The 23,858-nt window shown below is 44.9% G+C and overlaps 1 protein-coding gene across 1 annotated transcript in view; it reads right to left on the reverse strand.

Annotated features, from left to right (window-relative positions):
* Positions 1–23,845, reverse strand: part of mamdc4 (MAM domain containing 4) — a 25,580-nt gene extending 1,735 nt beyond the window's left edge. The window contains exons 1-27 of the mRNA XM_015943499.3: positions 23,716–23,845; positions 21,002–21,088; positions 20,755–20,916; positions 20,545–20,670; positions 20,233–20,466; positions 20,015–20,140; positions 10,864–11,019; positions 10,308–10,411; positions 10,078–10,233; positions 8,849–8,939; positions 8,643–8,759; positions 7,603–7,695; positions 7,238–7,375; positions 7,021–7,160; positions 6,217–6,325; positions 6,033–6,137; positions 5,793–5,927; positions 5,595–5,722; positions 5,099–5,315; positions 4,880–5,017; positions 4,682–4,809; positions 4,465–4,555; positions 2,849–2,998; positions 2,639–2,764; positions 2,446–2,570; positions 2,271–2,370; positions 1,143–1,318 (exon numbers count right to left, since the gene is read on the reverse strand). Coding sequence (XP_015798985.3) covers positions 1,143–1,318; positions 2,271–2,370; positions 2,446–2,570; positions 2,639–2,764; positions 2,849–2,998; positions 4,465–4,555; positions 4,682–4,809; positions 4,880–5,017; positions 5,099–5,315; positions 5,595–5,722; positions 5,793–5,927; positions 6,033–6,137; positions 6,217–6,325; positions 7,021–7,160; positions 7,238–7,375; positions 7,603–7,695; positions 8,643–8,759; positions 8,849–8,939; positions 10,078–10,233; positions 10,308–10,411; positions 10,864–11,019; positions 20,015–20,140; positions 20,233–20,466; positions 20,545–20,670; positions 20,755–20,916; positions 21,002–21,088; positions 23,716–23,767 — 3,510 coding nt within the window. The 5' untranslated portion in view covers positions 23,768–23,845. The remainder of the gene's footprint in view (positions 1–1,142; positions 1,319–2,270; positions 2,371–2,445; positions 2,571–2,638; positions 2,765–2,848; positions 2,999–4,464; positions 4,556–4,681; positions 4,810–4,879; positions 5,018–5,098; positions 5,316–5,594; positions 5,723–5,792; positions 5,928–6,032; positions 6,138–6,216; positions 6,326–7,020; positions 7,161–7,237; positions 7,376–7,602; positions 7,696–8,642; positions 8,760–8,848; positions 8,940–10,077; positions 10,234–10,307; positions 10,412–10,863; positions 11,020–20,014; positions 20,141–20,232; positions 20,467–20,544; positions 20,671–20,754; positions 20,917–21,001; positions 21,089–23,715) is intronic.
* Positions 23,846–23,858: the final 13 nt, after the last annotated feature.

Raw genomic sequence — 23,858 nt, forward strand, 5'->3', positions numbered from 1 at the left:
TCACCAAATTCTGACTCTACCATCTCTCAACAGAAATGGAGACTCATCAGACCAGGAAACATTTCTCCAGTCTTCAACTGTCCACATTTGGTGAGCTGGTGCTAGCTGTAGCCTCTGTTTCCTATTAGTAGTGGAGATGAGTGGTACCCGGTGGGGTCTTCTGTTGTTGTAGCCCATCCACCTCAAGGTTGGGCGTGTTGCGGCTTCACAAACACTTTGCTGCGTTCCTCGGTTGTAACGAGGGTTAGGCTCTTCTATCAGCTTGAATCAGTCGGCCCATTCACCTCTGACCTCTAGCATCAACAAGGCATTTGGCCCACAGGACTGCCGCATATTGGATGTTTTTCCCTTTTCACACCATTCTTTGTAAACCCTAGAAATGGTTGTGGGTGAAAATCCCAGTAACTGAGCAGATTGTGAAATACTCAGACCGGCCCGTCTGGCACCAACAACCACGCCACGCTCACAATAGCTTACATCACCTTTCTTCCATTAGGACCTTCAGTCTGGAGTTCAGGAGATGGTCTTGACCAGGACCACGCCCCTACATGCATTGAAGCAACTGTCATGTGATTGGTTGATTAGATAACTGCATTTAGGAGAAGTTGGACAGGTGTTCCTAATAATCCTTTAGGTGAGTGTGTATATGTACACAGGACGAGAGGGGTGGTCTCATCCTTCCAAGCTCGGGTTCTCTACCAGAGGCCTGTGAGCTTGAGGGTCCTGCGCGGTATCGTAGCTGTTGTTTTTCCTGGATTCTGTCTTAGCCACTCCTCCAGTTTGGGGGTTACTGCCCCGATGACCCATCAACCACAACAGCTGTCTGTTACCCACTTTGACCATGGGGCTTCCAGTTCATACTGAACATGATGCCAGCCACTTGGTCGTGGCGTTCCATGTCTGCTTTCCCTGCCAGCATCTGACACCCTGCAGGTATGTGGTGGATCGTCTCAGGGGCATGTAATACACTGGGATGTGAAAGTGTGGGCAGCCTTGTTAATCTTCATGATTTTCTTCTATAAATCTTTGATTGTTGGTAATTAATGCCTTAATTAATATTATTAAACTTTCAAATTGCACAAATAAATAAAGGAGAATAAAAGCAGCTCATTATTTAAGTCCAAAGCGATGGATGAACTCACTGTGTGGTCTGACTCATAAGCTTTGTTACTGAAGCCGACGGTAGAATCGGTTTCAGTCTGGGATCTCGGTTTGGTCCGAAGGTAGAAGACCAGCAGGAAGACCAACAGTCCGATCAGCAGCAGAACCACAATCACAGCTGCTGCGATCCCTCCTGCATCGTTCCGTTGGTTGGAAGCTGTAATAAAACATTTCAAGCTCATAACTACACTGGAGAAACCACCACGATTGCTGATTTTGAGATCTTGTGTCACGTTTCCATGGTAACGGCAGTACATTTAAAGGCAGAATTCTTTCTGTCAGACTACAGTTCACCCTAACATGGTAATAATAAGTCTCGGATCCAGCTTTAACTCATGGCAGCCCATCCTTTATAATCCAAGCTTGGACCTTGATAGAATTTGTTTTTGTTCATCCACCTTGGGGATTGAGAAGCTCTCAGCGGGACAAAGTTCTGGGGCGTTTTCTGGACATGGACCTAAAATGTTAATATTTTCTTCTCCAAGCCAAGTTGTTCTGAGCTGAGCCTTATAGAGCGGCACTCCATCAAGCTGGAATATGGACCATTCACCACTGAAAGGTTCTTGAATGGTTGAGAGGAGTTCCCCTGGGAGGATGTCTCGGTACCATTCTTTGTTCCTGTCTGTGTTCTAAGGCTGAACTCTGAGAACCACCCCCACACATGAATGGTCCCAGGAGGCGTTCCTGTTGGTAGGACATAGGATTAATGTGAGTGTTCATCATCATCATCATTTCTTATCCAGATGTCCCAAACAATCAGAGAGAAACTGGCTTCCCCTCAGTCCTCCGCAGTCCAATGCCTGGACCTTTATAAGAACATCAGGCTGCCCCTGATGGTTTTCTAGGAGAAGTGGTTTCTTGGCTGCCCTTCTTAGCCTCAGGCCATCCTCCACAAGTCTTCTCATCGCTGCCTTTCATGAACCAGCTCTGATGGTTGGATCTGCTTCAGGAGAAGGTCCTGGTGCTGCTGGACTCTCTCATGAGTCATGAAGCCTTCTTTATTAAAACTGAACCTCTCTCACTTGATCACGTGACTAATCGCCGATTCAAGTAATTTGAGAACCTTTCATAACATTTCATAAAAAATGGAGGCAGATTTCACATCTTACCCGATTCTGGGCTTTTTTTAGAACAGTCGCTCCCGATTACGTACTCAATATCATCCAGAGCAACGACGCCTGAGGTTCCTTTGATCCCCTCAAAGACAATCTGTGACACACAAAGCAACAGCAGGTTTAGCAGCCGTGATGCTATATAGTTTAGCATTTAAGTGGAAAGTCCGACCTGGTACTCCTCAGAAGACGTGATGTTTATGTCGAAGCGTTTCCAAGGTCCTCCCAGTTGGCTCAGCAGCAGCAGCTGATGGAGAAGACCTCCAGAGAGCTTCCAGACCTTCAGCTGGCCGTCCGCTGCACACATGGATGAAAGTGTCACACAAAGACGAGACGGGGAGCTCCGTTAGAAGATTTGTGCTCACATGAATGGGGTTTGTAGGCCCAGAATCTCAGACAGGTGACCTTAGCTGGGGGCAGGTGAGGGCTCAGCAGCCAAGCGTTCTGACTGGCTGCTGTCCTGGTGCTGCTCGGAAGGAAGAGAAAGTGACCTGGAGTACAGAGAAGTGAATATTATGGTTAAGAAGTGAAACCCTCAAATAAAACAATCAAATGGTGCCGTTGCTGAGCTTGACCTTTATCCGATCCCAGGGTGTGGTCCTCGGTCGGGGTGGGATAGTGCGTCTCCGCCTCGGGACTCGTCCGCTCCCAGTCCAGTTTGTCCTGTTGGTGGTTCGGAGTGTTGCTCCAGCTGCACATTCCTTTCTCCAGGCTGCACCGGGATCCTGAGACGCAAACGGGACAAAACAAGGGACGACGATAAACAAAGCGATTCGAATATATGGAGCCTTACTTCCTGTCCTCTCCCAGGTTTGTAGAATTCATAGAAAACAAAACTATCAAAGTTTGACAAACAGAAAATACGATTTTTGTATCAAAAACGTGATTTATGAAGTCCTGCCATGAAGAGTAACTGCTGGATGCAGCGCCTCTCAGGGCTTTATGAATTTGATTCTGATCATCTGCAACTTTTCCTCCACCTGTACTCTTCATTCAACTTTTTTATTGAGCAATTTTCTCTAAAAGGGCTTGAAGTTAATACAATAGCAGCTGAAGTCCAAATAAAACCTAGAATGAATCCGCCAAAGTTACTGATGCGTGACCCAGATCCAGTTCTTGGTGCTGAAGATGGACTCACATTCGTTTTACAGACCAAGAAACTAGAAGACAATCCACCAATCAGATCAAAGGAATCTAGGTTTTCACTGAAATTATAACGACATAAGCAACACTTCCTCCTTCATCCTCCTCTGAACTAACTACATCATCTGGAAATCATCCAGTTACTAATTTATATGCGATACGCATATCTTTGCAATGTCTAGTGATTAAATGAAATACTCTTCTTGTGCAGATATGAATATATATGTATGTATGTAAGTATAAAAAAAACTACAAAATTTCCCATCTAACCCTCTACAGGTGGTCTCATCCTTCCAAGCTTGGGTCTTCTACCAGAGGGTCCTGCGGTATCTTAGCTGTTCCTAGATCTGTACTTGTCTGGACTGAGAGGTCTGATGTTTTTCCTGGGATCTGCTTTAGCCTCTCCTCCAGTGGGGGGTTACTGCCCCGAGTGCCCCGATGACCACGGGTACCACCGATGTCTTCACTCTCCAGGCTTTCTCAAGTTCTTCTTTGAGGCGCTGGTACTTCTCTAGTTTCTTGTGTTCCTTTTTCCGGATGTTAACATCACTTGGTATCGCCACATCAGCCACAACGGCTGTCCTCTGTTGTTTGTCCACCACCACAATGTCCGGTTGGTTTTCCATCACCGTTTTATCAGTCTGGATCTGGAAGTCCCACAGGAGCTTGGTTCTCTTGTTCTCAACCCCCTTGGAGCTTACAGTCCATACTGTACACAGATGTTCCTGTACACGATGCCAGCTACTTGGTTGTGGCGTTCCATGTCTGTATCATATATACATAAATGAACCCAGGTAGCAGTATGTATATATATATATATATATATATATATATATATATATATATATATATATATATATATATATATATATATATATATATATATATGTGTATAAATACATATGTGTATATTTATATATATAGATGTAGTTCAATTTTGTAATCCTGTTTGTGAATACATTCAGTAAAAATCAGGTATCCACGAGAGACCATGGCTGAATGTTGTGTTGGATTTTTCCTGGTTCTGGTATTGTGAAGTGAAACGGACCTTGATCCTCACACGGGTGAGCCGACAGGTAGATGTCATCGACTGCTACATGAGTGTTTTTGCCTCCGGCTCCAAACACCTCGAACTCCAACTGTGGAGGTAAAAATGAAATAAATTTTCATTTGAATCTTTCTGAAAGTTTGGGTCACGTTCACATCAGCAGCTAAAGAATTCAGATTGTCATGTTTCACTGAAGCATTTGGAGAAGATAACTGACCTGCCAGTTCACAAGGCCACCGGAGATGTTGCTGTTGCCATGGCGCCAGTCGTCTCCCTGATTCAGACTGTCATAAAAGATCTGGACTCGGTCTCCTGTCTCCGTCTTCATGAACACGGAGAAGAAACCTGAAAGCTTCACCTGGTCAGATGATGGTGTGTTAAAGAGCTTTCTGTGAGAGATCAGTGTGCTCCTCACCAGGTTTCTCTCCACCCATGTGGTACCAGAAGTTCACACACTCAGTTCTGGTGGTTCCCTGTCGAACGGGGGAGGTGAGCACAGCGGCGGTGCCGGGTGGAAGGATGGCTGCGTCGGTGTTAACCATCATGTAGTAACCTGGACAGAAAACAGGCAGCAGGTTAAACGGCTTCTGGTTTTTGTCCTTAAGTGAAACCATCAGACGGGACCGTCTCTGACCCAGCTCAGTCCCCAGGGTGTGGTCGGTTTTAGGGCCAGTCGTTGAGCTGCCGTGTCCGTTTCGATGGAGAAAGCGGATTTTCCCAGATCCTGTGTATCCACAGTTCTGGCCTTCAAAGGAGCACATCCGTGGTATGGTACACGGACGATTGAGGAAGGTCATGTCGTCCACGGCCACGCGCCCGTCGAAACCAGAGCGGACGGCTTCAAAGACCAGCTGTCGGTGGGTCAAACAGGTGAAATGGAAATTAGGTCCTTTTATCGTTATTTGTCATGAATAAATAAGGACCGACCTGAAACACACACAGACGAGTCTCATATGTGTGTGTGGAGACGTCTACCTGCTAAGGCAGCTTCTGCTCACGTCTGGGTGAAGACTTACGGTGTCTCTGTGTTTGATTTGGTCAGATTTATGTCTGTGAAGCTTCACATTCCACTCTTTCATCCCCTCCTCGAGTCTGTGTTGTTTAGCTATTCAACTTCTAGATCTGGGTACCTGGAAGGTGGCGAGCTGGTGCGGGACCGGGCACTGAGCTTCGTGCCACGCGTTGCCATGAGCTCCAGAACGAGTCCACAGGAGGATCTCAGCACCGTACAAGTCGGTCAGCTTCACGTTCAAAGCACCTGGACGGGAACAGGAAGTGGTAAAGAGGAACATCAGAAAACAAAACACTTTGCTTCCACGTGGGATCACCTGCATTGGGCCCATAGAGTTTGTAGAAGAAGGACAGGCAGTAGTCTGTAGGTCCTGGTGACTGTGGGAATGACAGCAAGCGCCCGAACGCACCACGAAGAGATTCACTCCACATGTCCACAGAGAGGCTTCTGCCTGGAGGTGCACAAGAAACCCACTCCAAAACCGGAATTCAACACTCACCGGATTACAATCTAATCCAAGGATCTCAGAGAGATTACAAAAGAATCTGGTTTTTACCTACTCCGATGGTGTGGTCCATCCCGCTCAGCACAGACCAGTCAAAGTCGTCGCTGTTGTCTTGATACCATCCGCACAATCCCTCTTCAAAGTTACACGACAACCCTGTCCACCAATGAGAGAAGGTCTGACATCCCCGAGCGGGAAAAGGTGTAAACAACAACAAACGACTCCTCCTGGTTACCTGTTGGTGCTGATGGGAAATATTTAGCGTGACAGCCAACGAAGTGAACGTTCCTCACTTTGATTGTAGCGCTAGGCTGAATTTTCACGGCGCGGGCTTCCAACACCAGCTGGAACAGATCCAGGTCATCTCGTGAGCACCAGGTCGATTTTAATCCACCGTTCAGAAAATAATCATCAGATGTTCATCTACTCCCGATTTACTTCTGGAGTCAGCCCGGTTCAACATGGCCGCCACAGCTGATCAACGTTAGCAAACACAGAACTGGCTAAAACTCAGTTTGCATCACAGACGTGGAGCTAATAACTGGTGTTTTTGTAGCCGAGTCTCATTCCGAGTGCCAACAGCTCTGAGCAAGAAAGTTTGATCTGCTCTAAAAAGGACCAACAGGACCATCTCTTGCTTAGAGAGGACGCTTAGGTGAGCAGAACCAGAACCAGAGCAGATTAAATAATGGCAAACCCCGAACATCTGGCCGATTCACCCCAATTCCCCCGGGCAGAAGAGCGAGCAGCCCCAAAGCCCGGAGAACAAGGCTTCTCCATCTTTAGTCTGTCATTTGATTCTTTGAGGTGTTTGAAAAAGCTCCTTAGTGTGACATCACAATGAGGAAAATTAGCACCGAACCCCACCACGCTTCGGGGGGATTCGGCTCTGGACGTGGAGGAGCAGCTGCTCTACTCCAAGCTCCTCCCAGATGTCCCAGCGTGTCACATGGGTGGGCGTGGCCCTTAAAAAACTATCTATATCTGAGTGTAACAGCCCGTGTGCTCTAACAAAGATAAATGATTTTGAAAAGCCAACCTGGAAGCGGTGTTTCCTGACTCCAATAAGGATATGAGCGTGCTTCCAGGCATCCTCCTCTGCTCCCGTTCTTCCTCCGAACTCCCACAGCTTGGGCCCCGGACCCAGCATGCTGTCAATCACCCTGATGGATAGGTCACCTGAAGCACAAACACACAATCGCCGTCCTATTCCTGAGCTGCGGAAGACGCCTGGGATGTGTCTGAAGAGACGTTACCAATATGATCTGAAGTCCCAGAAAGAGCAAAATCAAAAGTCAGGTTGCAGGCTGGACCGGTGGGGCCCAGGAGAGGGGTCCGGGTCTGGGCCTCAGTCAGCTGCTGGCCCGGAGCCTCGGTTACATACAGGTACTCCTCTGAGGAAAAAACAATCATCTTATCATACAAATCTTCATCTTTCTCTTGACAGGCGTCTCCACAGCCAATCATCTCTCTCCTTTCAGTCCTGTCGTCTGCATCCTCCACCCTCACGCCAAATAACTTCCTCTCCTGTTCCACAACATCCACAAATCTCCTCTTCCTCTCAGCTTCCTGTCTGGAATAATGCATGAAATGTGTGAGAGGTGATAAAAACCACCGGTACCTTTACTTGTGAAGTTTTTATGCAGCGCCCAACTTTGACTCCCGATGCTGGTGTCAGTCCAGCCTGAGCTACCCTCCGAGCTCCAGAAGTCGCCTGCAGAGACGACGTCAGCCGTTCTTTACATTTATAACCGGCATCAACGAGTGGGATAAAAGTCAGATTATGTTACAAACAAAAGTGTTTTTCATACTTTAGCTCAACGACACAAACTAGAATAGATCATATAAGCAAATGTGGTTTTGGTGTGGCTTTCAAAATAAAAGCAGATCTCCTGATTGCATTTAAAGAAAAAGAAAACAAAGACAAACAAGAAGGGTGGAAGAAAAAAGAAATATAAGCACATATTAGATTGATCAGCTTTATAAGGTCACACAGGTATCTAATAAAATAGGTTCAGTTAATCTATAATAATTTAACTGGTCTATAAATGGAGTTTTTGAATTAAAGAAGTTATTTCATGTTTCAGGCTTTAAAGGGTTAAAACCATTAAGCTACATTTCCCATAAAAGGTGAGGAACCCTGTTTTATCACTTTGTGTATGACAACACATGGAAAAAGTAAACCAGGAACAATAATAAAAATGTTTTGAAAATTTTACAAAAACATAAGAAAAAAGTAAAAAAAAATTAAATTATTTCAAAATCATAAATAAACTAAAATAAGAAAAAAAATTATAAACCTCCAAACTCAGTGGTGCTCAATGCTGGTCCTGGAGGCTCGGCATGTTTTAGTTGGTGCAGCGGCTCATCCGCCTCTGCAGAAGCCTGTTAATCACCTGCTGATTGAAATCAGGTGTGTAGGACTGCCGTTAAAACCAGAGCGTGCTGGATCCCGGCCCTCCAGGACCAGGACTGAGAACCACTGCTTTAAAGGACTAAAACATTCCTTCGAAAAGGAGGAAACAAAAAGAAGTTTAAATGATAAGAAATAAAATATTCTAGCTTAGCAATTAGATAAAAGTCAAACAAACAAAAGAATCAAGTCAATTTCTTTTTTACAATTCCTGTTCCTGGACCTGTGATGAAGATGAAAACACCCACCACATCTGGCTTCGTCTTCTCCTCCGGCACAGTCAGCGTGAAAGTCACACATCTGGTTTGGATCATCGGTGCACGGGTGTTTTGGAGGTCTGGGGAACGCCTCCAGGGTGTTATTGTCTATTTAAGAAGAAGACAGAGTAATCATATTAAAGGCAGAATATTCTTTATAAACTGACATAATTTATTTTTTTAAATAAAAGCCCTACCAGATGAGTTTTGGCAGCCGGGGGACAACACGATGCTGTCGACGGCGATGCCGCCATATTCAAAGTCTCGGATTGCTGCCATGATCAGGATCTGTGGGGATGTCAGAGGCAAAAACAGCATAATTACGAATAAAGCAGATTCAAACATTAATATGTGATTTTGTGTTTTCTAAATACTGACAGAAAAACAGAAACATTCCAAAGTAAAAATCCAATGAAAGTAAAGCTTCAGTTGGTGGGCTGCGGCTGAATTTTCTTCTGTAATACGATGATAATGTGCATGAATAGTTTTAAAAGTTATTAAAAGTAAATAGTTCAGTTTTAACAACTAGATTTGTTATTTTTAATATGATTATTTTACATTTCGGGGTTGAGCCTAAAAGCTTCAGACACATGCGCAGCTGTTAAGGTTAAGTTCATTTTAAGGTTTAGTTCATTTTACGGTTTAGTTCATTTTAAGGTTTAGTTCATTTTAAGGTTTAGTTCATTTTACGGTTTAGTTCATTTTAAGGTTTAGTTCATTTTAAGGTTTAGTTCATTTTAAGGTGTAGTTTATTTTAAGGTTTAGTTAATTTTAAGGTTTAGTTCATTTTAAGGTTTAGTTAATTTTAAGGTGTAGTTCATTTTAAGGTGTAGTTCATTTTAAGGTTTAGTTCATTTTAAGGTTTAGTTCATTTTAAGGTTTAGTTCATTTTAAGGTTTAGTTCATTTTAAGGTTTAGTTCATTTTAAGGTTTAGTTCATTTTAAGGTTTAGTTCATTTTACGGTTTAGTTCATTTTAAGGTTTAGTTCATTTTAAGGTTTAGTTCATTTTACGGTTTAGTTCATTTTAAGGTTTAGTTCATTTTAAGGTTTAGTTCATTTTACGGTTTAGTTCATTTTAAGGTTTAGTTCATTTTAAGGTTTAGTTCATTTTAAGGTTTAGTTCATTTTACGGTTTAGTTCATTTTAAGGTTTAGTTCATTTTAAGGTTTAGTTCATTTTAAGGTTTAGTTCATTTTACGGTTTAGTTCATTTTAAGGTTTAGTTCATTTTAAGGTTTAGTTCATTTTAAGGTTCAGTTCATTTTAAGGTTCAGTTCATTTTAAGGTTTAGTTCATTTTAAGGTTTAGTTCATTTTAAGGTTTAGTTCATTTTAAGGTTCAGTTCATTTTAAGGTTTAGTTCATTTTAAGGTTTAGTGAGTACATCTGGACCTTTTCTCCAGCTTTGGTGTTTAAAGTTTTCCACCTGAAAAGTTTCGTTGGACACGATGTCCACCGCCGCCTTCACCCACACGTCCCCTAAAGCTCCGCCACTCTCCCACACCGGCTGGATTTGACGATGCGACACCAGAACCGTCAGACCTCCGGACCTGGGGCCGAACTGGTGAGTGTACATCACCATCTACGGAGAACAGAGATCACCATAATCAGATCGTGAGCAGAGCTGATCGTTTCAGGAGTGATGTCGGGGGTCACCTTGCACGGATGTGAGCTATTGGTAGGTTGCAGGGGTGGACTCTGGAAGGCCGCCCAGTCAGAGGTGAGGCCAGCATCAGGGACGGTGACATACAGGAAGTGACCTGTCACAATAAAAGAACAATTATGGACTTTTCATTGGTTTGGTAATTCTTTAAAACATCAAATGGCAAAAATGGTAAACGTCCTGCATTTAATATAGCGCCTTCCAGAGTTCTAGAACCCCCCAAGGCACTTTACAACGCAGACATTCATCTATTCACACACACATTCACACACTGTTGGTGATGAGCTACAGTGTAGCCACAGCTGCCCTGGAGTGCTGGGGACAGATATGAGGCTGCTGTCCCTCCGACCACCACCAGGTAAGGTGGGTTGAGTGTCTTGCCCAAGGACACGACAGCAGCATTCGCTGCCGGGAGCCAGGATGGATCCCACAACCCTCCGATCACTGGACGACCCGCTCTACCTCCTGAGATACTGCTGCTCCAAATATTAATAGTCGCAGGACAACAAAGTCTAGATCTGAACAGATCATTGTTCAGACGGAGAATACCTGACGCCGTGTTGCTGGAGTGATCTCTGCCAGGACCTTTCAGAGGGTCAGATCTAGAGATCTTCTCCTGACTCGTTCTTATCCATTTCAGTTTGGAAATGGACCTCAGGTCCCAACCACACAGGTCATTCTCAAAGTCACACCGGTGGTAGAAATCTGCAGGATAAAACACCAAAATAACATTAAATAACTCCTTAACTCGACTTCATCTAGAACTGTCCAGAATTAAAAATAATTTTATTTGATTTGCTTAAATGTTTTAAACACTCAAGAGTTTTTAAAGAAACACCAGTTTTGGAAAGATATCGGGACCTTTCTTTTGTGAAAGCATTACCAGAGAAATACACAGTACAAGCAGTTAGAGTAGGCCTGGAACGCGTTGGAATATACCCGCTAGTCGTTGCACAAATTCATTTCCAAACGATTATTGGGAGATTTGGGGATCAATAAGAAATAATAATTATAATAATGACATCAGATTATTCTAAGTTAAAAATGTTTTACTTTTAATTTAAACGTCTCCATATCTTTAGGAACTTTTTACATAAAGTGCAAGTCACCCCCCTACCACAGTCCAATGGGCTCGACACACGGGAGGCGACAAACAACCACAATCAGCGAAATTCGTCGCTGTTGCTTTTATTACCTGACACACGGGAGAAGACCCGCGGTAGCGGCAAAGCCAGTCGACGCGTTGTGTTCCATGGCGAAATCGAATCTTCCGTTGTTTTGCTTGGCTGTGTCAGGTTGGAGGGAATTAAGGTTATTTAAGCGGTTCAGAGTTAATTAAGTGGTAGATATGATGTTTCATAAGGTGCTGGCACCAACAATTTCCCATGCCGTGGCCTTTTCTTGAATATCTCTATATTCTTTGGTAGAAATATTGTACAGTTCTGGGAAATCCGTCACAGCAAGGCACTCTTCTTCAGGCACTCGAGGAGTACAGACGCTTCCCTCTTTCGCTCCCTTATCTTTTTTTTCCCAAGGCTCTTTGTCCTGTCTGCCCACAGAGCGCTTCTCTGCATTTCTTCTGAAAAACCCTATTTTCACTAACCATGGATCTGATAAACTGGTCATTCAATGCCATCGATAAGATTTTTTCAACAATAACGGACCAGGGGGCTCCCACATGCCCACAGGGGACACACCCGGCGGGGTATATGCTGGATTCCTGGAGGGAGTGGATGCCTCAGCCAAGCGTCCATTGAGGATGTCGAAAACGTGTGGACATTCGGCCTGATGATCACTGGATTTCTCCTGATTGGAGTGGGAGGATATCTGGTTTTCTGGAAATTTGGGAAGACGGGAGCGATTGGAGGGCGACCCGCACCCACAGAAAGCACCGTCCGTGTGGAGACCTCACAGACTGGGACGTTACTCGAGGTGAATCGTAAGCTGGACAATGTTCTAGCTGCGATACCGGTATTAGTGCGAAAAAGTGATGTCATCTCGGAGAGGGTCATCGGACGGTATGGACAAGTTTGAAAACCCAAAATTGGCTTCACTGGAGGACTGGAAATGATCAGTTTAAAGACTGAAGGCAGAGAGGAAAATTATCTCAGTCTGACCCAAACAAAGTCTTGTTATCTGAATCTGACGCCCTGGCAGCCTTGAGCTGCAAGCAACTAAAAACCCCCACAAAGGAATGCAGACAGATGCTGTGTGTACTGAAACTCTCATTTCCCTCTGGGATTAATAAAGTATTGATTAATTGATTGATCAACTCCTCCATGTTTGCTCGGAGATGTACGGAGCATCCTGTCCACTCATTGGTCAGTGAATGAAACCTCCGTTGATTGGTCCTCGTCCGCGCGACAGCGATGAAAAGTTGGAAATATTTCTACTTTCTGGGATCACGTCGCTGGGTCGCCTGTGCACGAAACGTGCACGAGCACAAAATTTCACATGCACGTTTTTTGCATTTCGCTTAGTAGGAGGGAGACCCGCGATTATCGCTTTGTCGCGCATGTCTCATTGAAAATGAACGGAGGAGAGGCGATGTCGCCTCCCTGTGTCGAGCCCATAAGTCCACTCACATCAATGTAGACTTCAGGCAAGGGTATTACCCACAATCCATTGCTGCGTGGGAGTTTTGAGAAGAAGGCGGAGCAATGGCTGAAGTGCCTTTTCTCAAAATATGTATTTTCAAATGAAAGAAGTTCATTTTAGAACGATTAATGATGTTTATTCATGCTCTGAATGTTTTAGATTTAGTGTGAACAGCGATTAATGTAAATTTAGTTAAATTTGTTTGAAAGTTGTTAATAAAGATTTTTTTATAGTAGCAAAAACAGTCACTGACATCCCAGCAGGCATCGCAGTCGCTGATGCAATGCTTCCTGCCCCAATTCAGGAAACTTCTGTACTACGCACTCAAACCCTACTGCTTCCTCCAAGTGCTCTTCACAGAACGCCATAGGGCGCAGTGCGAGTATTGGGCTTGGGCCACAGACTGTTAGTCTGTTATTGCAGCCAACCGCACAGACAACTGTCACCATTTTACTGTGAAAACAACTAGATAAAAGCGATAAAAGGCTGCAAGCCGGCTTGTTTTTACTAGTTTCCCAGGACTTTCGATATATGTAAACCAATGTAAACAGTCTTTCTGCAACTCATCGTGGCAAAGGGGCCGGTCCCATGAGTGATGTGACATCACACGCTAAGGGTCAATAGGGAGCCTGAGTTACTTCCGCATCACGGGTCCCCGGAAGAATGAAAAAATGAACGCAAGTCAATGGGGCTAAAACGCTATTTTCCAATTCCGCTTGTTTTGTGCCATGGATTTCTTCCGGCTCTTGACGGGTGCAGACGCTTTTTTCCTCCTCTCCTCCATATCTTATCCTCAAGGCCTTTGTCTGTCTGTGTGTGCTGGGTGCACGGCTGCTTCTGCATTTTTTCTGGAAATTGGAAACTGAAATTCACTAAAGTGGATCTCGTCAGTTGGTCTCTCAACGCGACTGATAAAAATTTTTCAACAATGAGAAAGGGAGAAGGGGCTCCCGGATGCCCCGCCGCGACAGACCCAGTTGGACATCATGGACTCCTGGAAACAGTGGAACTTGATTTGTTTATCTCAGATGTCTGTGGATGACTCTGAAGACGTGTGGATATTCGTGGTGTCGGGTTTCCTGCTCATTGGCCTTGGAGGCTACCTGTCTTACCGGAAAATTAACGAGCTGTCGAGGAATATTGGCCTGATCCCGGAGCTCAGGGATGGATTACACCGCGCTGTGAATTCACAGACTCACATAATTGTCGAGATGAATTGTAAGCTTGGAACTTTGGCCGAGTTTCATTCATTGGCACAAAGATGGATGCCATCAAGGAGAGAGTGGACGAATCAGCATGGATTGGGATAGATTAACGTCCATCATTATTGGGATTCTGAGAGGTTGAGGACCAACAAACTGTAAGACAGAGAGGAAATGATCTCTGTCTGGCCCCAAAACAATTTCTAATCGAAATCTGGCGTCCTTGAGCCTGCAAGGATCCAACGAAAACTCCCCCCTCAGAAGATATGTGGAATGTGCCGTCGCTATGGCAACTCAACTCTGTCTCCTTTCCCAGCCTGGGCGGGACTGCGGGAAGGCCGCTGAAACGTTCCAGGGTCACTGCAACCCTCCAACCCTCAATGCTCCTCCCCTATCCACACTGAGGTGACATGCGCTGCTTATCGTGGCTGCAGGAACTGAAGTGGGGATAGTCCCAACCCACCACCCCACCTAGTGCAAAGCTGCCCTCCTGGTGGAGGGTAACTCTGAAGTGCCTTTTTTTCCCCTCCACCTGAACCAATCCTCATGTAACCCTCTGATCTCTATTAAGGTAGCACGACTCAGGGTTGTGAATGACCACAGTCACCAATTCTTGTCATGTGTCTTGCCCATGTATGTCTGATCTCTGAATTGTGTGTACTGAAACTCTAATTTCCCTCTGGGATTAATAAAGTATCTTTGATTGGTTTGATTTGCTTTCACATATGAATTTAAAAGACGCATTTTGATACCAAGAATGCACTTATTTTCGAACGGGGGAACGATATTTTAGGTTTTGTGTGAAAAATAAGTCCAGGACTACAAATGTGCTTCACAAAAGTGATGTCATTGAACCAGACACGGAGAAAACTGAAGGAAAAGAGCTGGAAGTTCAGCAAACTTCCCACAGAAGAAGAAGAAAATATCATTTCTATAGCACCTCTCAAGATAAAAATCAGGAGGCGCTTCACAAAAACAAAAAATGTAAATATATTTAAAAAAAGCATTTAGAAAATGTTTAAACATATATTTAAAATGAGTAAAAACAGACAATTGTGATTTAAAAAATTTTAAGAAAGAGAGAGAGTGAACAGGAAAGAGGGAAACCAGTGGATCCTGAGGAAGGTGGAATAGGTGGGGAGAGCAGAATAAGAAGAGAGAGGTGAAGAAGGTCATACAAAAGCCAGCTTGAACAAGTGAGTCTTCAGCTGCTTTTTAAAGGAGACCACTGAGTCCACTGATCTCAGGCTCAGGGGGAGAGAGGTCCAGAGTCTGGGGGCCACAGCAGCAGATGATCTGTCACCTTTGACCTTTAGCCTGGTGCTGCACAACCAGTAGGCTTTGATCACTGGACCTCAGGGACCTGCTGGGGGTGTAGGGACTAAGAAGATCACCAATGTAAGATGGTGCTTGTCCATGTAAGGCCCTATAGACCAGAACCAGGATCTTGAAATGAACCCTGAAGTTGACTGGCAGCCAGTGAAGCTGGAGGAGAAGCGGGGTGATGTGGGTGCAGCGCTGGTGTTCTGAGAAAACGTCCTACTTTGGCAAAACGTCCTACCCGTGGGATAATTTTACGGTGTTTTACATGACACAAACCCTAACCATAACCATAACTCTAACAAAAAAAAAATCAAGTATCAACATCAATAAAAAGTACTAATACTTACTAATTATCTATTTTCCTGCAAATATGACAGCGGAGTAGCATTCCCCTTTTGTGTTGTGCACATGCGCGCCCATGCTCAGTAACAACGGGTTGGACGGTTTACCGGGTAGGAGAAATTCCCAGAACACCGGCGCTCCGCACACCCACACCACGCACAGCGCGTAGGGCACCACGAACGGGGAGGGGCACCAAACGCAAGCTTATGGAAAAATCATATGATAAAGACAGATTTCAATTAGAAGATGTGCAAAGCAAGTTAACAGCATGTTTACAGAGAGAAAACAATACAAAAAGGAAAGGAGATGGACCGTGTCCACTTTTCACTCTCTGTCCAGGACGTCCGGACTGGGGGTTCTGATGAAAATGTTCGGCTTTTCATCCAGGAGCAGGGATCGGATTATGGGGAGCTGATATCCTACACATCCAGGGGAGCCGGACAAAGGTTTTCTACCTATATGACATCATTTATGGACTCTTTTGAGCAGAGAGCACAGAGAGCGGCACAGCGCTGTGTTGTTGCGCAGCGCTCCAGGCAGCTGCGTCCAGCGCACGGTCCATTCTCAAAGTGGCGCAACCAAAAAACTATAATTAGCACACGATCGTTCATGTCCGCACATGTTCTCTACTTTCTGTCTTATTTGTGCCTGAAGCGCTCTGCCACTGTGGAGCTCATCACCTGTGCTGCGGTGATTTCACCTCACTGACACATCATCGAAACACGCTCTCCGCTTTGCAGTCAGGAGATCCCTTTGATCTGCTCAGAAGTAACTGATGAGGTGAAAAAGTAAGAATCCAGGCAGCAGTTTTTCTGGAGAGTTTAGAGGAGATGCAGGAAGATGAGAGACAGACAGGACAGGAAAATATAGTTAAATCAAAACAAGAAAACAAAACAAAGTGTTGAAAAGTAAAACGTAGGTAGATTTATCTCCACTATGTTTTTACCTATAAAACAATAAGTTAAACACATGTCATATTTATACATCTGATACAGTTCAGATCACCTTCAAGACTCAGTCACACACCCAGGGCCGTTTCAAGACATTTTGGGGGCCAAGGCAAAATGACCCCCCCCCCCATAACTGGGCTCCCCAGAAGCCTCTGTGTAATTCATGCCCTCTCCAGTAGTGTTAGTTATATGGTGTTTATAAAAGCCCCTCAGACATTACTGACAAGTTCTAATATTATCAGATGAAAAACTAAATTATCAGACATGCTGTCTCATCTGCTGCTTTTCTAAACTTGCTAAAAGTAACAAAACCATCTAAAAGCCACTATTTGTGGATTCTCTGAAAGTTTCCATGGAGTGTGTGACAACTTATTTTTTCATTGATCCTATCGTCTAATCTCACAGCTGAAACAAGCATCCTTAATAATCTGTGCACAGGAAGCTTACCGATGCTGTAGTAAAACAAAAGGTATAATAATTTATTATTAATAAAATGTTGCTGCACTAAAGCAGAAAAATGAGATTTTGCAATAAATATGCTAAATATTTACATATGAATTGTTTTAGAGCCCTTTTATTGGCAGAATCTGATGTTAATTTACTTCTTACAAAAAATGGGTCCCAACATGGTTTGTGTGGCGTTGCCATAGTGTGACGTCATAGGCACAGATCCCCTGTCCTCTTGTTTGGAAATGGAAATATGATCACCCTACATTAAACAAACTGTCCACCCGGGCTTTTGCGCTGCACAGAGACGCTTCGCTGCCTACGACTGAACGTCAGCTGAGAGTCAGTCTCATGCAGACTGACCAATGAAGAGAGGGCCTCAAGTTAAGACCTTCTCCTCATTGGTCAGTCCACACGAGGTGGGTCAAAGGTTACCCTGAGCGGGTTACGTGACATTAGGTATTCAAGTATTGAGTATATTTACTGCATATTACAGTAAAATATTCTGTATGTTACCACATTATGGTGATTACTGGGTCGTGATGATGGGGCCCTTGAATATTGTTGCCCAGGGTACAACAAAGTGTTAATCTGGCCCTGCCTACCGGGCGTTCATTAGTAGCTGAGTGAGAGAGGCTGAGAGGGAGAGAAACTCAGAGAAGCTTTAGAGCTTTTTTACTGCTGGAGAAAAACGGAGCAAGTCATCATCTTCCCAAATGCAGTCATTCTCTTCTGAATCAGCACTTCTTTAAAGAAGAAATAGTTAAATGCAACAAATGGAAATATCCTTTTATTCAGCCTGTTCATGTGACTTGTATCAACAAATAAGTCTGAACAGTGTTAAAGGTTGTTCATCTAAAAACATCTTTCTCAAGTAAAATAAAGTTTCCTCTGTGAGGTCAGATAGGCCCATCTGTGCGGTTTTGTTACAGAAATAAACAAATGAATCATATTTGTCCACCCAAATACTTAAATATCACAAAAACAGGTAGGACAAAAACGCCGTCAAGGTAAAGTAAGAAGTTTTATTTTTAAATAAGCGGCTGTTTGTGATTAATCATGAGTTAACTATGGACATGATTTATATCATTATTAAATAGCCCATGTGGCCTATAGGCTATGTAACTGAGATTTAATATGAAAAATTAGACTAACCTATTTTCTAATTAGGTATTTGCTCTATGTTGATTTATATTTCATACACATTTACGGGCCAAGAGGAACATCAGCTGCTGATGGTATAATTTGAATAATTATGCTAACCTCCTCCCTTCATATTCAGAATGTTCCAGTTGTGTATAAAATGTGTACATTGTGCCTCTCTAGTTCTTAATAAAGGTTAAATAGTTTTGAATTTAGTCATGTCACATGTCAGTGATTTATAAGCCAATATTAACCTATAAATAATCTATTGCAGTATTTTTTTTTTACCATGGTTTAAAACTTTTATCTTATTACAGAATGAATATGACAAATGATCTTTTTGTGTCTGAATGCAGGCTCAATGAACAAGTACATTCAAGGAGGAGAAGGCTTATCATTGGAGAAACACACGTGCCACATCCGGTTCTCGTGGTGTGTGGACCTGTTACATAGTTCTAAATAACAACAACATGGAGTTCCTGTGTCGAGTACGTTATATTTTATAAATATCCATCCTACTTTTTGGAAATAATACTCAGTTTGTACATACAAGAGAATTAAAGAGAATTTAAGGCGAAGCGCTTGCACATACTGTGTTATTGTGTTGTTTTTTCTGCTGGGGGGGGGGGGGGGGGACCCGAAGCCTTTGTGCTTAGGGCACCAAAATAGCTAGCAATGTCCCTGTGTGGGTGTGTTTGGAGGACTTGGTCAGAAGCCGAGCACAGGCGTTCTGAACCACCTGAACCACAGGAGGAGAGAACCACCATAAATCTGGTCATGTGGTGAGTAGCAGCTACGCTAGGGGAGAGAAGATTATGTGGTGACATCACATATGCCACGTGCCGATTTCTAGTTTGTAGTCATGCTAATTATCAACTTTTACACGCTGATAAATCTCAGAGTACGTGACTGGCGTGGTTGAAACACCCGTCATTACTTTTCATTTAAATTGCCGTACAACATGCGTGTGATGCAGGGCGTAAGGCAAAGCGGAATTGGAAAATAGCGTTTTTAGTCCGTTGACTTGCATTCAATTTTTTGTTCTTCCGGGGACCCGTGATGCGGAAGTGACTTAGGCTCCCTATAACAGCCCGAGTGGGGGATGGGTGGGCGTGGCCAGCTTGTTTTCTCAGTGACAGAGCCCTTCAATGGCTCATTCTGGAAGGAACTGAAACTGTTACGTGAGAGGGACTTTGTGCATCAAACCTGACGAACATGTTCGGTATCGGGCTAATGGTAGACCTGCTGAGGCTACGCTGGAGCGTGACTAGACCGACCTGCAGAGTCAAATCTTTTGCCACTGCTGTGGTTTTGTCTGGATTTCTAGACAAGCCAAATGACACAAAACACTTGGATGTTTCTTAGACTCGAGTACAAACCGAGGACCGGCTTGTTATTTAGCAGAACACTAAACATCATTAAGACTACGCCTCGCCTGTATAACAACATCACACACATGTGTGCAGGAGTGCTGCAAACCAGCAATTCAAGGCAACGTTGCAGTGGATTTGCAGTTTGAGCTGCTCTTAACGTTACCGTGGCAACCCGATAATCAGCAGCTTCTCTAATCTGCTATGTGGAAGCACAGTTGGACTGACACTGAACTTTGTACTTAATGGGAAAGCGTGCAAGTCTTCTGTCCCTCGCATTATTGCACGTGTCCTCTGTGTCAGGTGTACTAGGATGATTTCTCACCACAGCGTTCCTCGTCCTTCCCATCACCACAGTCATCACTGGCATCACAGACCTGCAGCTGACTCACACAGCCTCTGTGATGACACGCGAACATCCCTGCTGGACACGCCTCCCCAGGAATGGGTTCTGATGATGAGATGGAGGAGGAAACCACCATCATCACTTTGTTTAGTTAACTGCTTTTGGAAACAGATCACAGACAGAGAGGAGAGACTCACGAGGCAGAGCACAGCCCAGGAACTCCAGCTGGTCTATGGCTACGTCTCCCTTACTTCCCTCGGAGCGCTGCGAGTGAAGGCGGATGCGAAACGATGAGGAAACGCGGCCAAGAAAGATGGTGGCTTCCCTCCAGCTACGCACACTGGAGCTCTCAGGGCGCCAAACCACCGCCTGCCGAGAGTCCTGGTGAAGGATGGACGCCCACAGAGGTGCAGATCCTAAACCTGTGTGACCTACACACCTCACTGAGTCAGAGCAGTAGAAGGAGTGACACGCTGATCAAGTGACAGCATCGTGGTGCAATCCGTTACCTGAATCAAACAGGAAGTATCTGAGACGCAGCCGACATGTTGGTGAAGACTGTTTCATCTCTGGGGAGACCAACACCGCTGTCTCAGGAGATTCTGCATTCACCGCACTCACGGCCATGAACCTTCCTGTGATGGGAGACCTAGGGCTCGTTACTGGATGACTAAACCACTTCAGTATTTTACAAACGTAATGGAAACACCAGTTTATACCCATAGCCGTGCCGGTGGTGTAATCAGATGGAGGCCCACTGTCGGGCAGCGTGTCCTCCCCCTGACGTGTCTCCCATGTGTATGTTTGGCTCAAAGGCTCGGCCGTCCATCCACAAAGTCCCGCATCCTCAAAGTCACACTGAAAGGTTCTTCCTGCGTAGCCTTAAGACAGTCAAAAGAAACGCTTCAGCGTATCTGAAACCACTTACGATAGCAAAATAAATCATTATTGACCCTTCTAACCTACCACAGTTGTGCTCATCGCTGCAGTCACCGCAGTCACACACAAAATCACATCTCCCCTCAGGAGCCTCGCATTGTAGAGAACCAGCAGCTGGGCAGTAAGAAAAAGTATGAAGGTTCGAACAAACAAGACGCATTCAGAGAAATGGGTCTGAATTACGGGCGAGCCCGGCTTCCCCGACAGGGTGATGCCAGGGCGCCCCTGCAAGCCCTCACCTATGGCTCTTTCACACTAGCATCAGCTCCACTCCGCCTGGATCGCATAGAGAGTGTTCACATTCCCTTAGCCTGCCTTTTCTCAGGGTGCAGCCGGCCTGTTTTTCAGCCCTCTTCTTGAGGTGGTCTGCTTCAGGCCGACCAGAGCCAACACACCCACTGCTGACTGATAAAGCTTGGTTTATGCTTGACGCGTTTACTTTCCGCTTGGTGACGCGGCTCGCGGATGGAACGCGCTTCACAGCTCGCAGCGTTTATGGTTCATGCGGCTCGTTTCTGCGGTGAGCCAATATTCTCCCAAACTGTAGGGGGCAGCATGGAGCTCTACGGCGTGCATCCAACACTACACCATAGTAGAAGTAGAAATTACTGTTGTTTACAACACGGCATTCCAGCATTTTTCACAGCGTCCTCGTCTTTTCCGACAGTGCGAGCTATTTCTCTCCAAGATTTATTAACAACATGTTGATCACGGTGATCTCTGAGAGCTGAATCATACAAATGTCTGTATTTACGAACCTCTGCCATACTAGTTCTTGCCGGTCCGCCATGTTTTTCCGTGTCCGACCGTCCGCGTGGTTAGAAAATGTCCTAGGTGCGCGTTGCGGAAATTTTGGGCCGTGCGGAGGCGCGGTGGAGGGGTGTGGTTGTTAAAATGACGCAACTTTTCCATGCGGAGCCGTGCGAACCTTGCGGACGCGTCAAGCATAAACCACCCTTAAAGCTTGGTTTATGCTTGACGCATTCACTTTCCGCTTGGTGATGCGGCTCGTGGATGGAACGCGCTTCACAACTCGCAGCGTTTATGGTTCCTGCGGCTCGTCTTTGCGGTGAGCCAATATTCTCCCAAACTGTAGGGGGCAGCATGGAGCTCTACGGCATCCATCCAACACTACACCATAGTAGAAGTAGAAAGACGCGGTGGAGGGGCGTGGTTATTAAAATGACGCAATTTCGCCGCGCAGACCTCGCGGACGCGTCAAGCATAAACCAACCTTGCATCCCTACACCCCCAGCAGGTCCCTGAGGTCCAGTGACCAAAGCCTACTGGTTGTGCAGCACCAGGCTAAAGGTCAAAGGTGACAGATCATCTGCTGCTGTGGCCCCCAGACTCTGGACCTCTCTCCCCCTGAGCCTGAGATCAGTGGACTCAGTGGTCTCCTTTAAAAAGCAGCTGAAGACTCACTTGTTCAAGCTGGCTTTTGTATGACCTTCTTCACCACTCTCTCTTTATTCTGCTCTCCCCACCTATTCCACCTTCCTCAGGATCCACTGATTTCCCTCTTTCCTGTTCACTCTCTCTCTTTCTTTACATTTTTAATCACAATTGTCTATTTTTGCTCATTTTAACTAAATTTTTAATAATTTTCTTAATTCTTTTTTATATTTTTGCATTTTTTGTTTTTGTGAAGCGCCTCGTGATTTTTTACCTTGAGGCGCTATAGAAATGATGTTTTCTTCTTCAGTCTGGCCCAGATGATTGCACACATCCTTGCTTAGGAATGCGGTCAGAGAAGTTCTCAGCTCCTAGGTAATCAGCATGATAATCCCGTAAGCCCGGGTGGGCTGATTCTACCCACCAATCGGAGGCTTCCCCTAATGGAAGGTGTGAATTTGAGCCGGCAGAAGATCACCAATGTAAGATGGTGCTTGTCCATGTAAGGCCCTATAGACCAGAACCAGGATCTTGAAATGAACCCTGAAGTTGACTGGCAGCCAGTGAAGCTGGAGGAGAAGCGGGGTGATGTGGGTGTGTTTGGAGGACTTGGTCAGAAGCCGAGCACAGGCATTCTGAACCACCTGTAGACGGTTCAGGGAGGTTCTGCTCAGACACGTGAAGAACTGGGGCTATCCAGGCAGAGTGGAGCTGATGCTAGTGTGAAAGGACCCTACACTCCAAGGGGGAGCCTGAAGAAAGATCCAGTTTCTACCCATTAAATGTGGACTATCAGCATACCGGGACTTCTTTTGAGGTTTTGTTGTCAAATTGTGGCTTTTGTCATTTGTAGACCCTTCTGGCCACCGCATAAGAACAAGTTCAGAGCTTAAAATGGGACTCATAAGGTGGCTGTATCCGAGTTCCTTCGTAGGGCGGATTAGATGGAACGGTGACGAAGGACATCCAAATTTCAAGGCTCTTCCACAAACGTGTCCTCTTCCCGTTACTGAAGGGCAGGTCTCGTGTAGCCCACTCTACCCTGACCCACAGCAGGTCGAACGGGTGACTTGTTCTGTTGTAATGATGGACGAGTATTACAGCTCTAAAATCTGGCAATATGAAGCGTAAAAGCTGGGAGTGGTGGAGTTGTTAGGCTTTAGTCGCTTAAATCATTAAAAAAATCCTCAGAAAGGCTAAATAAGCAATACTGAAACTTTAAAATACGCAGCTCCTGCTCGGTTTTAAATGTAAAGAACAAAATATTCAATCCTGAACGTTCACTTCAGCAGTTTTATTTCTATACGTTTGAATAAATTTCACCGTATTTCGATGATCCAACTTACCCAACTGGAACGACAACAGCAGAAGGAAAGCGGAGCACCTCCTACGTAACATCGTCTGTCTTCCTCAACCACATCAGTCTGAATGTAACGTGCAGGAAAACTTCTCAGCTCTGACCTTTCATTCTAACAGATAACAGATGGAC

This window comes from Nothobranchius furzeri, chromosome 6 (assembly GCF_043380555.1).
Source record: "Nothobranchius furzeri strain GRZ-AD chromosome 6, NfurGRZ-RIMD1, whole genome shotgun sequence".
NCBI lineage: Eukaryota > Metazoa > Chordata > Actinopteri > Cyprinodontiformes > Nothobranchiidae > Nothobranchius > Nothobranchius furzeri.